This window comes from Rhinopithecus roxellana, chromosome 3, assembly GCF_007565055.1.
Source record: "Rhinopithecus roxellana isolate Shanxi Qingling chromosome 3, ASM756505v1, whole genome shotgun sequence".
In the NCBI taxonomy this organism is placed as follows: domain Eukaryota; kingdom Metazoa; phylum Chordata; class Mammalia; order Primates; family Cercopithecidae; genus Rhinopithecus; species Rhinopithecus roxellana.
The window spans coordinates 58,660,615-58,673,138 of NC_044551.1; the positions used below are offsets into that span (position 1 = coordinate 58,660,615).

General features: G+C 33.5%; 1 protein-coding gene across 2 annotated transcripts in view; it reads right to left on the minus strand.

Moving 5' to 3' along the window:
- ADAMTS6 (ADAM metallopeptidase with thrombospondin type 1 motif 6) overlaps positions 1-12,524 on the minus strand; it is a 337,576-nt gene that overhangs the window by 300,104 nt on the left and 24,948 nt on the right. For both annotated transcript variants that reach the window (XM_030927871.1, XM_010368281.2), the window contains 3 exons: positions 8,534-8,745; positions 7,958-8,041; positions 7,302-7,447 (listed from right to left, as the gene is read on the minus strand). In XM_030927871.1, coding sequence (XP_030783731.1) covers positions 7,302-7,447; positions 7,958-8,041; positions 8,534-8,745 — 442 coding nt within the window. The remainder of the gene's footprint in view (positions 1-7,301; positions 7,448-7,957; positions 8,042-8,533; positions 8,746-12,524) is intronic.

Here is a 12,524-nt window from a genome sequence, read left to right on the forward strand (position 1 = left end):
GAATCGTTTAAAAAGCTATTAAAACCAGGTCAGGCTCAGTGGCTCATGCCTCTAATCCCAGCACTTTGGGAGGCCGAGGCAGGTGGAACACCTGAGGTCAGGAGTTCGAGACCAGCCTGGCTAACATGATGAAACCCTATCTCTACTAAAAATACAAAAATTAGTTGGGCATGGTGGCGGGCACCTGTATTCCCAGCTATTTGGGAGGCAGAGGCAGGAGAATCACAAAGCCAAGATCGTGCCATTGCTCTCCAGACTGGGAGATAAGAGAGACTCTGACACACTACAAGAAAAGCTATTAAAATGAATAAATGAACTTAGCAAGGTTACAGGATACAAAATCCATATACATATCTATTGCATTTTCATATAACAGTGAAAAACTATTAATATGGAAAATGAAATTTTAAAAAGCGTATCATGGACAATAACATCAAAACATATGACCAAACGTATAAAAACACTGAAAACCACAAAACACTGCTGAGACAAAGTAATGAAAACCTAAATAAATGGAGAGACAGACTTTGTTCATGAGTTGGAAGACTCCATATTGTTAAGATGTCAATTCGCAAGACCACACTCCAGAGGAGAAGATTACATAAAGTCATGAATACCAGGAGACAGAGATCACTGAAGGCCATCTTAGAAACCTGCCTACCACAGGCTTCTAAGATGCTGTGTGACCTTGCCAATCAGTTAACTTTCCTGTGCTTCAGCTCTCTCTTCTGCAATATGGAGAAAACAGCAGTACCTATCTCATGCAGTTATTTAAGGTTTAAATGATTAAGTGTCTGTAAAGCACTTAAGTATCTGGTACTTGGTTATATACATACATCAATACATCCATAAAACCAATATAAATACTTAAGTTACTATTCCTTAGAGCTTAGAACAATACATCCTTCTTTAACTATTTAATGATGCCTACTACAAATAAGGTACAGTATTTATTCAAGGTGTGTATAAAGATAACTGATTAAATTTGGGTACTGAGGAAAAAGTATCTTCTTGTTTCCATTTTTATTTGAACTTCAACAAACAAACACAGGTAATGCCTGAGATAACCATAATCCTGTTTCACCAGGTCCTAATTTGTGCCTATTTTCCAGACACAACTGTCAATGGCATGCTCTTTCAGTTTTTTTGTGGTTTGTTTTTTGTTTTTTAAGACGGAGTCTCACTCTATTGCCCAGGCTGGAGTGCAGTGGTGCAATCTCAGTTCACTGCAATCTTCGCCTCTCGGGTTCAAGAGATTCTCCTACCTCAGTCTCCTGAGTATCTGGGATTACAGGTGCATGCCACCATGCCTGACTAATGTTTTTGTGTATTTTTAGTAGAGACAGGTTTCACCATGTTGGCCAGGCTGATCTTGAACTCCTGACCTCCAGTACTCCTCCCACCTCAGCCTCCCAAAGTGCTGGCATTACAGGCATGACCCATTGCACACAGCCTCCCTCTTTCACTCTTAAAAGTGTCCCAGTGTACACAAGAAATTAGAGTCACTCCAGTTTGTCACAGTCCTAGATTGAAATGGAAACTAAATCTAGATAAAGACTTTTGAGTAAGAAACCAGCAAGGCATGGACAAAAGGAAGGGAAACTGAAGAGGAGGAATATGGGCAATGGGGGTGGGTAGATATAGTGGGCAATAGAGTGAGACCCTGTCTTCAAGAAAAAAAAGAACGAAAGGTTGGTTTAATATTCTAAACCAATCATTGCAATTCACTGTGTTAATACACTTTCAGAAAGATGAACTATATGATTGTCTCAAACAATTCAGAAAAAGCAGCGTGGTAAGAGAAAAATAAATGCTTCAAAATGCCCACATAACAAAATTAATTCACCCACAATCTGAATTCACACTTCCTATAAACCTAATATATTCTTTAAAAGCTTAATGAAATAAAATATTTAACTGGTCATAAAACAGGTAACTGGCATTTCTTTAAAGATTTTTAAAAATCCATAAATGAATACCAAATAAATGTTAATGTATCACATTTAACTTCCCTTTCCTCTATCTGTTCTAATACATTACCATGAAACCAATATATAATCCTGATAAACACGTTATTTAAAAAATTAGAAAACTTGTTTAAATGCATAGACTGCAGGCCAAATTTTAACAATAAGCCACTTTTATAGCTATTTTTGTACTCCCAACTGAAAACATTAGGTGACTCTGGAAATTCTAATTCCTTTATAATCCAGCAGCACCAAAGCAAACAGTCATGACCCCTTAAGAGGATAAATATGCCCATTTTAATTAAAGACTAAATTATTTGACTTGGTGTGCAATTTTTGCATCTGTATTTTGAGACGTATTTATAAATCCTGTGCTTTTCATTAATGAAAAACTGTAAAAGTATAATAATTGACAAATAGCCTATAGAGGCAGTCTTAAAAGGTGTCTTGAATTCTCAAGAATTTAGGCTAATAAGAGGAATGAAGTATTGATATATGCCACATTATGGATGAACCTTGAAAACACTGTGCTAAGTAAAAGAGGCAAGTTACAAAAGACCACATATTGTATTATTTCATTTATATGTATGGTCTAGAGGTAAATCTATACAGACAAAAAGTACACTAGCAGTTGCCTACGACTAGGGTAGCAGTTGCCTACGACTAGAGGGGAATGTGGGGAATGGAGGATGACTTCCTTTGGGAGTGATGGAATGTTCTAAAATTGATGATAATGACAATTGCACAACTCTGTGAATATACTAAAAGCCAATGAACTGTATACTTTAAATGGATAAATTGTATGGTCTGTGAATTATATCTCAATAAAGCTGTTACCATAAAAAGAACTTAGGCTATAATTCCTACCCTAAATATAAACTGTTATGTATTATTATCTTAAAAATAGAAAAACCTGATTCCAATACTTTATAGGAGAGAAAGCCAAGAAATGTATGCATTAGTCTGTTCATGCTAATTGCTAAACATTGATGCAAATATACTCCACGTCTTTGAATTCCTACTGAATTTCAGACAACAAATAGATTTCTTGAGTATTTTACCACAAAATAGATTTAGATATTGGCTTGACTTTAAACTTGTGGTGGATATTTCCCGACTTCATTTGAAAATTTAATTAAATTAAATAACCTGTCAACTTGCAGGTTTTTATTCCTAAGTAGCTATTAATTTGGTTTATCAATAAAAACCTTAATAAAGTATGGGAGGCAACACATATCAAGCCACTGCTAGATTTAGCCATTTTACAATGTTTAGATATATCTAAATATCATTTGAATACCATAAAGACACACAATTTTTGTCAATGTAATAATTTTAAAACAACAAAATACAAAGCTTAATAAAGACAATTTGCAAATTTTATAGCAAGTTAGCTTTTTAACTATGTGTGTACAGTCCTATTTTGCCTTCAAAAATTCTGCTTCTAGAGTTTCAAGTAAGGAATATTAATCATTTCTTGACCTAGGTATGTAATGTTATATTTCACCACTGATATACTGTGAATTTCATTCACTAATTTAGGTGAATATTAATCATCATCAAATAATTCTAATAGATCTTAGTCTATGAAAGCAATCAATACCAGTTACTAATACTGATATTTTAACTAAAAATATAGATCACAAAAATGAAAGATCAGTTTTATTATTCTACTATTAATGCATATTTATAATATATGAAATATAATAAACTATAGAAATATTGCCATATGTCTACAAATGTATACATTTTAGCCCTAACTTTGGTATTCAGAGTTAAGATGTCAGGTACTTAATACAACATAGAGAGGTAATCATCATTTTAGGAAGTGGCTTAAAGCTGCTCTTTCGTATAGCATAAAGTTAAGATTTGATAAATCTAAGTAGTGATAACAGGTATTCATTATATTATATGTTATTTATTATGAACTATTATATAGAACATAGTATATGCACACATATGTACATATAAAATACACATATGTAATATATATAAATCATTTTAATATGTTCTTTGGTGTTCATTCAGTATTACTGATATCAGAAAAAACAACATTCAAAATTCCTTTATTTTCTTTCTCTCTAGTCAGAGTGATCTGATAGCTTTGCAGAGCACAGTACATTTTAAATGTAAATCAACAAAATAAAATAATAAGATACAATTTTTAAAGAAAGGGATAACATTTTGAGTTTTTAAAAGTAACTATTATTACTTAAGTGATTACAATCTCAAATGGTTTTTGCATAAAACCTTTGAGTCCCTGGGACAAAATTTGGCCTAGTGGAAATAAACATATCCATCATTTTTCCTCTGGCATTCTTTTTTTTTCTCCCTCTGTCACCCGGGCTAGAGTGCAGTGGCGTGATCTTGGCTCACTGCAAGCTCCACCTCGCAGGTTCACGCCATTCTCCTGCCTCAGCCTCTCGAGTAGCTGGGACTACAGGTGCCCACCACCACGTCTGGCTAATTTTTTGGTATTTTTAGTAGAGACAGGGTTTCACCATGTTAGTCAGATGCTCTTGATCTCCTGACCTTGTGATCCGCCCTCCTCAGCCTCCCAAAGCGCTGGGATTAGAGGCATTAGCCACTGTGCCCAGCCCTGGCATTCTTGATAAACACATTATACATTCTCCCTAGTGAGTTGACATTTCAAGCAAACATACAACATGATGTTACCCATAAACAGTCGGGTCAAACCCCTGAACATGTTAATAAGTGAGTTATATCAACCAATTTTCAACATTAATATAAAATCATCTGCGGAATTCTCAAAATATTTTTACAAAAATTAGTAGTATGATTTAAACACATGTTGGATTTCAAAATAAGAAATATATAAGAGAGTCCAACACTGGTACCTCTCTTCTGATCCTCAAAAACTAACCATTTTTAAATATTAAAGATGATACTCCTCTCATTTTGATAAGTCACTCTGTGGCCCTAGCAATCCAAAAATAATTATAGCTTTTAAATAGGCTAGAAGTTACTTTGAAACTTTAATAAGAATTCAAAAAAGAATTATACACTGCTCCAAAAAGCATTTTTCTAACCTCTGTTACATTAGACAATCTAAAATAATATGATATGAACTCTTTGAACTACTACTCTATTAAATTCTGAGATCATTTCTAGTACTAGTCTGATCTTTAGGAGACAAGTTTAAAAAGAAAATTTTCGGCCAGGCACGGTGGTTCATGCCTACAGTACTTTGGGAGGCCAAGGTGGGAGGATCCCGAGGTCAGGAGATTGAGACCATCCTGGCTAACACGGTGAATCCTCATCTCTACTAAAAACACAAAAAATTAGCTGTGCATGGTGGCACACACCTGTAATCCCAGCTACTCAGGAGACTGAGGCAGGAGAATCACTTGAACCTGGGAGGTAGAGGTTGCAGTGAGCCGAGATCGCACCACTGTGCTCCAGCCTGGACGACAGAGCGGGACTCATCTCAAAAAAATAAAATAAAATAAAATAAAATAAAATAAAATAAATAAAATAAAAAATAAAATTTTATGTTTAAATCTCAAACTTCAAAAAGGCACTCGAAGTAGCTTACAAAAGCAAACAAGAGCCCTGCAGAGAATCAGGAAAATATCCAAGCGAATTCAGAGTAAAAAGTTGGACAGCTGAATGTTGTAGCCAGTGCAAAGAAAGGTGGGCTAACTGCCCAGATGTAGTCTACTACTTGAATACCTATATACATGCTTGGTGTAACTTCTGTCATTTGAGGCAAAAGGTAAAAATCCAATGGAGATATAATAATGCAAATGTGAAGTATTGGGAGCCCACTGTGTGTCACATTTGGGAAGAGAGAAAGGGCTTTACAAATATAAATACAAAAGTCACGTAAATATTTATGATCATTTTGTAAGCTATATACAACAACATTTTCTTCTAGTAATTTCACTGACACTAATCAACATCCATATTTTTTAACAGAAAGGTTTCTACATTTGCACAATTCCCAGTATATTTTTAATTCCTTAAGTATATTTAAGAATATTCTAGACCACAAGACTCTAAGGGGTTGCAAATTTTATCAGACTAAAATGTCAACATGTATTAATATAGAACCATATGATGATTTTATTCAGCAGGCATGTCATAAACCAAATTTTCTCACTTATGATGCCAGGTAGATAAAGCCAATTAAAGTGAGTATAACTATAAAAAAAATTCAGAAATTTCACTGTACGACTCAGTTACTCAGGAAATTTTTCTAAAGTTTACATTATCTTACTGGATCTCAAGATTCTAACTCATATACTTTGTATTCCCTCCCTAGAACCTAATGTAGAGTCAATGAACATATCACAGATGAAGCGTATGTTAAATACTGTCTTGCAAATTGAAATAATCATCATACCAAAGACTATAATGCTTCCATTTTGCTTATTGTTTATTGTTACTTTTTATTTTAAAATATTCATAAGAAGTCAAAAGGCACACTTATCTTAAAATAATTTAAGTGTAATATTTCTAACCAATTATAATTAAGAGTATTAAAAACTAAAACAGATAGCATCGTATAATCAAAGACAGAATCACCAGGATCTGAGCCATATTCTTTCACTTATTAGCTGAGTAATCTTGAGAAACTTACCTACCAGTTCCCTCATTCCTAACATAATAACACTCTCTACAGAATTGTTGCTGGAGAGTAAAGAATAAAATGGATCTGAAAACAGTTTTGTAAAACTGGAAAGCAATATAAAAATTCAATGGGTTATCATCAAAAAATAATTTTGCTTGAGAGACAAGCTGTTCAACACATAGTGTAATCAATCTGCTTCTTTATGTTTATATATCTTAATTAAAGTATTTTAAATTAGATAGACATTCAAGTAAGTTGTATAACTGCCCATCTCCTCCTCTCTTTTAATAAACTTTAACACAACTGGAAGGTAAAAATAGTTAATATATTTTATAACCAATAATGGTCACTTTATTTTTATGATATATATTTTCTCATACGGTTTAATTTTATGATATATATTTTCTCATATGGTTTAATCTTGTTTTAGTGTGTATTTTGTTCAGTTAACAAATTATCTACATGCTTTCGATAAAACATTATGAATAGAACTTATCAGCAGAAGGAAAGTCATTTATTAAATTTCTAAGTCAAATTTTAATATTTTCTTTTTTCTTATTTGGTTCATTTGATGCAAACACAATAATAGTGTAATACATTCTTTCTCAGTAGTGAAAAATAAATTACCATTTTGCTTTCTCTATACTCATTATCTGAATGAGGCTTTAGATAGAACCAAATTTATTACAATAGTGAATAAACACAATAATCAATGGAAAAATACTTGCAACAAACCATACCTAGTAATAAGAACTGCATTATCGTGGTGGGCAATCCCATTTTCTGGAATGGTGTTTCCATCACTTTGGTGGGAGAGAATGGATTTCTGCCATTTACAGAAGCTATCGAGGGACTTGTCTGCATGGTGGTTTATCTCCAAGTTTGGCTGCAATACAACATGCATACCAGAAATGTTCCAAACAAATTACTAAGGTCAGTTGTTAAAACTTTTGAAGACTAAAGTGGGAGTATAATTAGAAGCAGTGGTTTCTAGGAATAATCTCTTGCCAATTTTTATTTCTGTAATATCTGACCTAGAGCTCATTTGGTATATTATTGAACAGATTTTTTTTTTCCAGTTCCAGCTGTAATGATAATGTGAACATATGTGAGATTATCAACATAAAAACTAATGAAAACCATTATTATAAGATATGCCATGCAAATGCTCACCCTTATACTGAAACATAGCTAATCTATATAGCTTTAACATAAAAGGTATATTCTTTTTTTTTAAATTTGCTTAAGATATTAAATGTGTAGAGCTAAAACTCATATCCAACTAGAACTTCCTAATAGGAGCAATAATAAAACATATTATTTAATAATAAGTAATTCTATAGCTCTATAGCCTGTCTGTTAAGAATCTTAGACTTATAAACTAACACATTCTTACCTGATCTTCTGTGAGAACAATTAAGCGGGCCACTATAATATTCACAACGTTTCCTAGGCTGGAATCACGGTAAAGTTTGGCAACCTGACCTCCAGAAAATAAGAAAAGACATAAAGTCAGACAAAAATCATAGGGTGATAGTTTGATTTTTTAAGTGCTAAAATAATTTTTTATAAATTTAACCACTGTATACATTACTCTGTATCACTTAGAACTCTACCCTCAAAGTGCCTTGGTAAAAGGTTTTTATACCAGTCTACCTCAATAAATATTTTCTCCTAGACATGAACTACAGCATGGAAATTAGAGGGTGAGCTGATGTTTCAAGTTAAAAAAGAAAAACAAAACCCTCAAACAAGATTTAACGATCCACTAAAACTGTCGTATTATCTAAAAATGAATGATAAAGTCATCTTTAAATGTATTTCTATGGAACTGAAACAATACTAGACCAATCTTTTACCATTTTAGACAGGTAAATTCTTATCATTATTAACTTCACAGCAAAAATTTATGACCTTAGTCAAAAACACAACAAATATGAAATAAAATATTATATAGAGGGATCAAACTTACAATATTCATCACACTCAAAATGTAATGTTCAATGTCTTTGCGGCCATGGTAGCCCACCATCATTTTGTCTGCCACTACCAATGTCTCCACAAACCGTTCAATGCTCACTGATCTCTTCTGTCTGTGGTGGATATGTGTGTTGTTAATTGGTAGTGAATAAGAAAAAGTGGATGTATCATTCAGCCACCAAGGTTTGCCACTTCTTGTGAAATCTACAATAAAAGCAACCAATTCAGGTAAGTTCACTAATTAAACATATTTATTTAAAAATCTTTCATGTAGACTTGCTTCTCATAAATTATCTAATATATTAAGATGTTTCAAAGGGAAGAGAATGAGAAAATGCAGTAGTGAGAAAAAAGTCTGTAAATTTTTGAAAATAATGTTATCTGAAAAAAAATTCAACTGCTCATGAAAACAAAAAAAATCTAATAAATGAATTAATAAAAATAATTTTCAAATAATCATTTCATATTATTCCAGTAATTATATCTTGATACATTTAAATTTAGGATATATACTTTAAAGAATCATTTAAAGTTATTTAAAAAGCATCTAGAGCATGAACTTTTGAATCAGTCTAAGACAGCTCTGATAGAGAACCTGATTTTGCAAAAATCTATTTCAAAGACACTTTTGAGCATTCATTTTAAAACAAGATGCTTCCATTAAGCTATTTTAATTAGAATAAATTCTACTGCTCTAGAAATCTCAATTCTAAAAGGCAATGAATTACTTTTTTCACTTAGGTCGGCAGTCTACAACTATTTATTCTGACAGAGTACTCAAAGTACTTCTTTTCCAAAGCCTAGAAGTAAGAGACAATCAATTAGAGTTGAAAGATCACGATTCCAGCATAATTTGCTTTGAACCACATTTAGCACGGGTTGCAATGTATCCTTTGTTTTCTACACATTTGGTTCTTCAGTATAGAAGCAGCCTTTTAGTGCTACGGCATTTGTAAACACCTGCCTCACTGATTATCATCTTCATTAAATAAACTTGAGCATGTAGAGGGCCTCTGTATATCTTCCACAACCTTATATTGAACAGGAAATCTTTCTCATCCTCACTATTGAAAAATTTAGTGAGGAATAATTAGATTAATATATATGATACACTTGACAGAAAGTGTAACTATTCTCATTTCTCTAACTTCTTTAGCCTTTCTCTTTAAAAAACTGCATTGGTAGGTGCTATGGTTTGAATATCTCCTCCAAAACTCACGTTGAAACTTAATTGCCATTGAAACAGTATTAACAGCTGGGGCCTCTAAGAGATGATTAGAACTTGAGGGCTCTACCCTCATGAAGGAATTAAAACCATTATTGTAGGAGTGGGTTGGTTATTGTGGGAGTGGGTTCCTGATAAAAAATAATGCGTTCAGCCCAATTTCCTCTCTCTGTTGTGTGCACTCACTTCCTCCTCTTGCTTTCCTCCATTAGGTGACCCTCACCAGATGCCGGAGCCATGCTCTTGGACTTCCCAGCATCCAGAACTATATGCTTAGTAAACTTTTACTGTTCTTAAATTATCCAGTCTCAGGTATTCTGTTACAGCAGCAGGAAACGTGTTAAGACAGTAGGATGAATAAATTTTGGGAAATGAGGTGGAAATGATCATAAGACCCATCAGTTAAATACTCCTGAAACTCCTAAAGTCAAGAGAAGCAAAGACATAAACACCACTTCTTATTTCAATAGTATATCCTCCAGATAGTAAGTGTTTCTCTATATTCATTTGTGGCAGACAGACTCTCCAGATGGCCTCCATGACCTCTGTCTCCTGATGTTCACATCCTTTTGTGATTTCCTCCTTTTGAATATGGGTAGGACCTGTGACTTGCTTCTAACTAACAGAATACAGCAAAAATGATGAGATGTATGTGATTTTGAGTATATTAGTACATGATTATGTTACATAATATTGTAGCATTTACCTAGAGTCTCTCCCTTGTTGACTTAGAGAAAGCAAACAATCATACTGGTGAACTGACACTGACATCTGAAGACAATCATCCAAAAAACTAAAGCTATCTGTAACCACAAAGAACTGAATGCTGCCAACAACTATGGAGGTAGAGAAGTGGATTCTTCCTCAGTCAAGATTCCAGATGAGAATTCAGCCCTGGCTGAGGCTAAGCAGATGACCCATCCATGCACAGACTCCTGACCAACAGAAACTGTGAAATACTAAAAGTATACTGAGTAAGCCACTAGGTTTTATTGGCTAATATTATTACAAAACAGCTGAAAGCTTTTCCACATCAATATAACTTCAATTTCTCCTGCTCAGTCCTCTGTGATCATAAAACCACTCATGTATTCAAGTCATGCCTAGTCTCTTACTCTGGCTAAACAGCTTAAATGTCCAAATATAGGATTTTATTTTCATTCTTTTGATCATTTCCCTTTCTCTGACCCATTCAATTTCTCCTTATTTTTATTTAAAATATTGTGAAAACAATTAGACATTATTGTGCAATAAACACAAAGCAATGGTAGTTCTCATTTAAAATGTATTCAGGTCGGGTGTGATGGCTCACGCCTATAATCCCAACACTTTGGGAGGCTGAAGTGGGTGGATCACCTGAGGTCAGACCTTGAGGCCAACCTGGCCAACATGGTGAAACCCCGTCTGTACTAAAAATACAAAAATTAGCCAGATGTGGGGAGGGCGCCTGTAATCCCAGCTGCTCAGGAGGCTGAGGCAGGAGAATCACTTGAACCTGAGACAGAGATTGCAGTGAGCCAAGATCACACCACTGCCCTCCAGCCTGGGCGACAGGGCAAAACTCCATCTCAAAAACTAAAAAAAAAAAGAGAACAGATTGGTAAACATTTCAAGTATTTTGTCCAGTAAAATATTTCAAATCCTAAATTAATGTTTCTACTAAAAAAAAAAAAAAAAAAAATACAAAAATTAGCTGGGTGTGGTGGCACACATCTGTAGTCCCAGCTACTCGGAAGGCCGAGGCAAGACAATTGCTTGAACCTGGGAGGCGGAGGTTGCAGTGAGCTGAGATGGCACCACTGCACTCTAGTCTGGGCAACAAGAGCAAAACTCCATCTCAAAAATAATAATAATAAAACTAAAAATGTATTCAGTGTAAGGTAATCGGTGTTATCATCATCTTTGTTATTGTCCTAATTTTCAACATTTTAGTTTTTAAAATTTTTAGTTGGCTTGGCTATCACTCTAACAAACTACAAATTATTTGAACATTAAAACTATATATTTTTATTTATGAATGTCCATCAAAGGCATTTTATATATAGCATATATAATTATATATTCAATATTTTATACATATACACATATACTGAATGAATAAAATCAAGAGAGAGAACATCTTCAGTTTCATTTTAAAAATTAAATTAATCCAGCAAAACTAGCTCATTATAAAACTATGCATTCTATAATTGCCAATTGACTTCTTAATGTTAAGCTTAGTGATCTGTAAGTACTATCTTTCTTAGTCTAAAATAGAAAACGAGATTAATTTGCTTTGTTTCAAAATAAAGATCAGTAGTTCTTCAAATGATACCTGTTAGAGATGCTTTGCTTAATTTAATTTTGATTAGATTATAGCATGTTAGGAAAATATTGCTCATAAACACATACAACACGGTAACTTTTTCCCAAAATCAATATATGGATTTCATTGCCATTTGAAATAAGATTTTAACTTTTTGATCAATATCAAAGTGTTTGAATATATACAGCCATTCACTATTATTTCATTAACCTGCTTTATTTTTGTTCATAGTACTTACTACTTCTGGACAGTTGGCCATATATTTGTTTGTTTGTTTGTTTGCTTATTTAGTTAACTGTCTTTCCTCACTAGAATATAAACTCCATGAGAGCAGGGACTTTTTCTGCTTTATTTACTGCTGCATCCCCAGCACCTAGAATAGCCTTGCATACAGGTACTAAATGAATATTTACTTAATGAATATATAAGTAGATAATGAAGATATAGAGACGT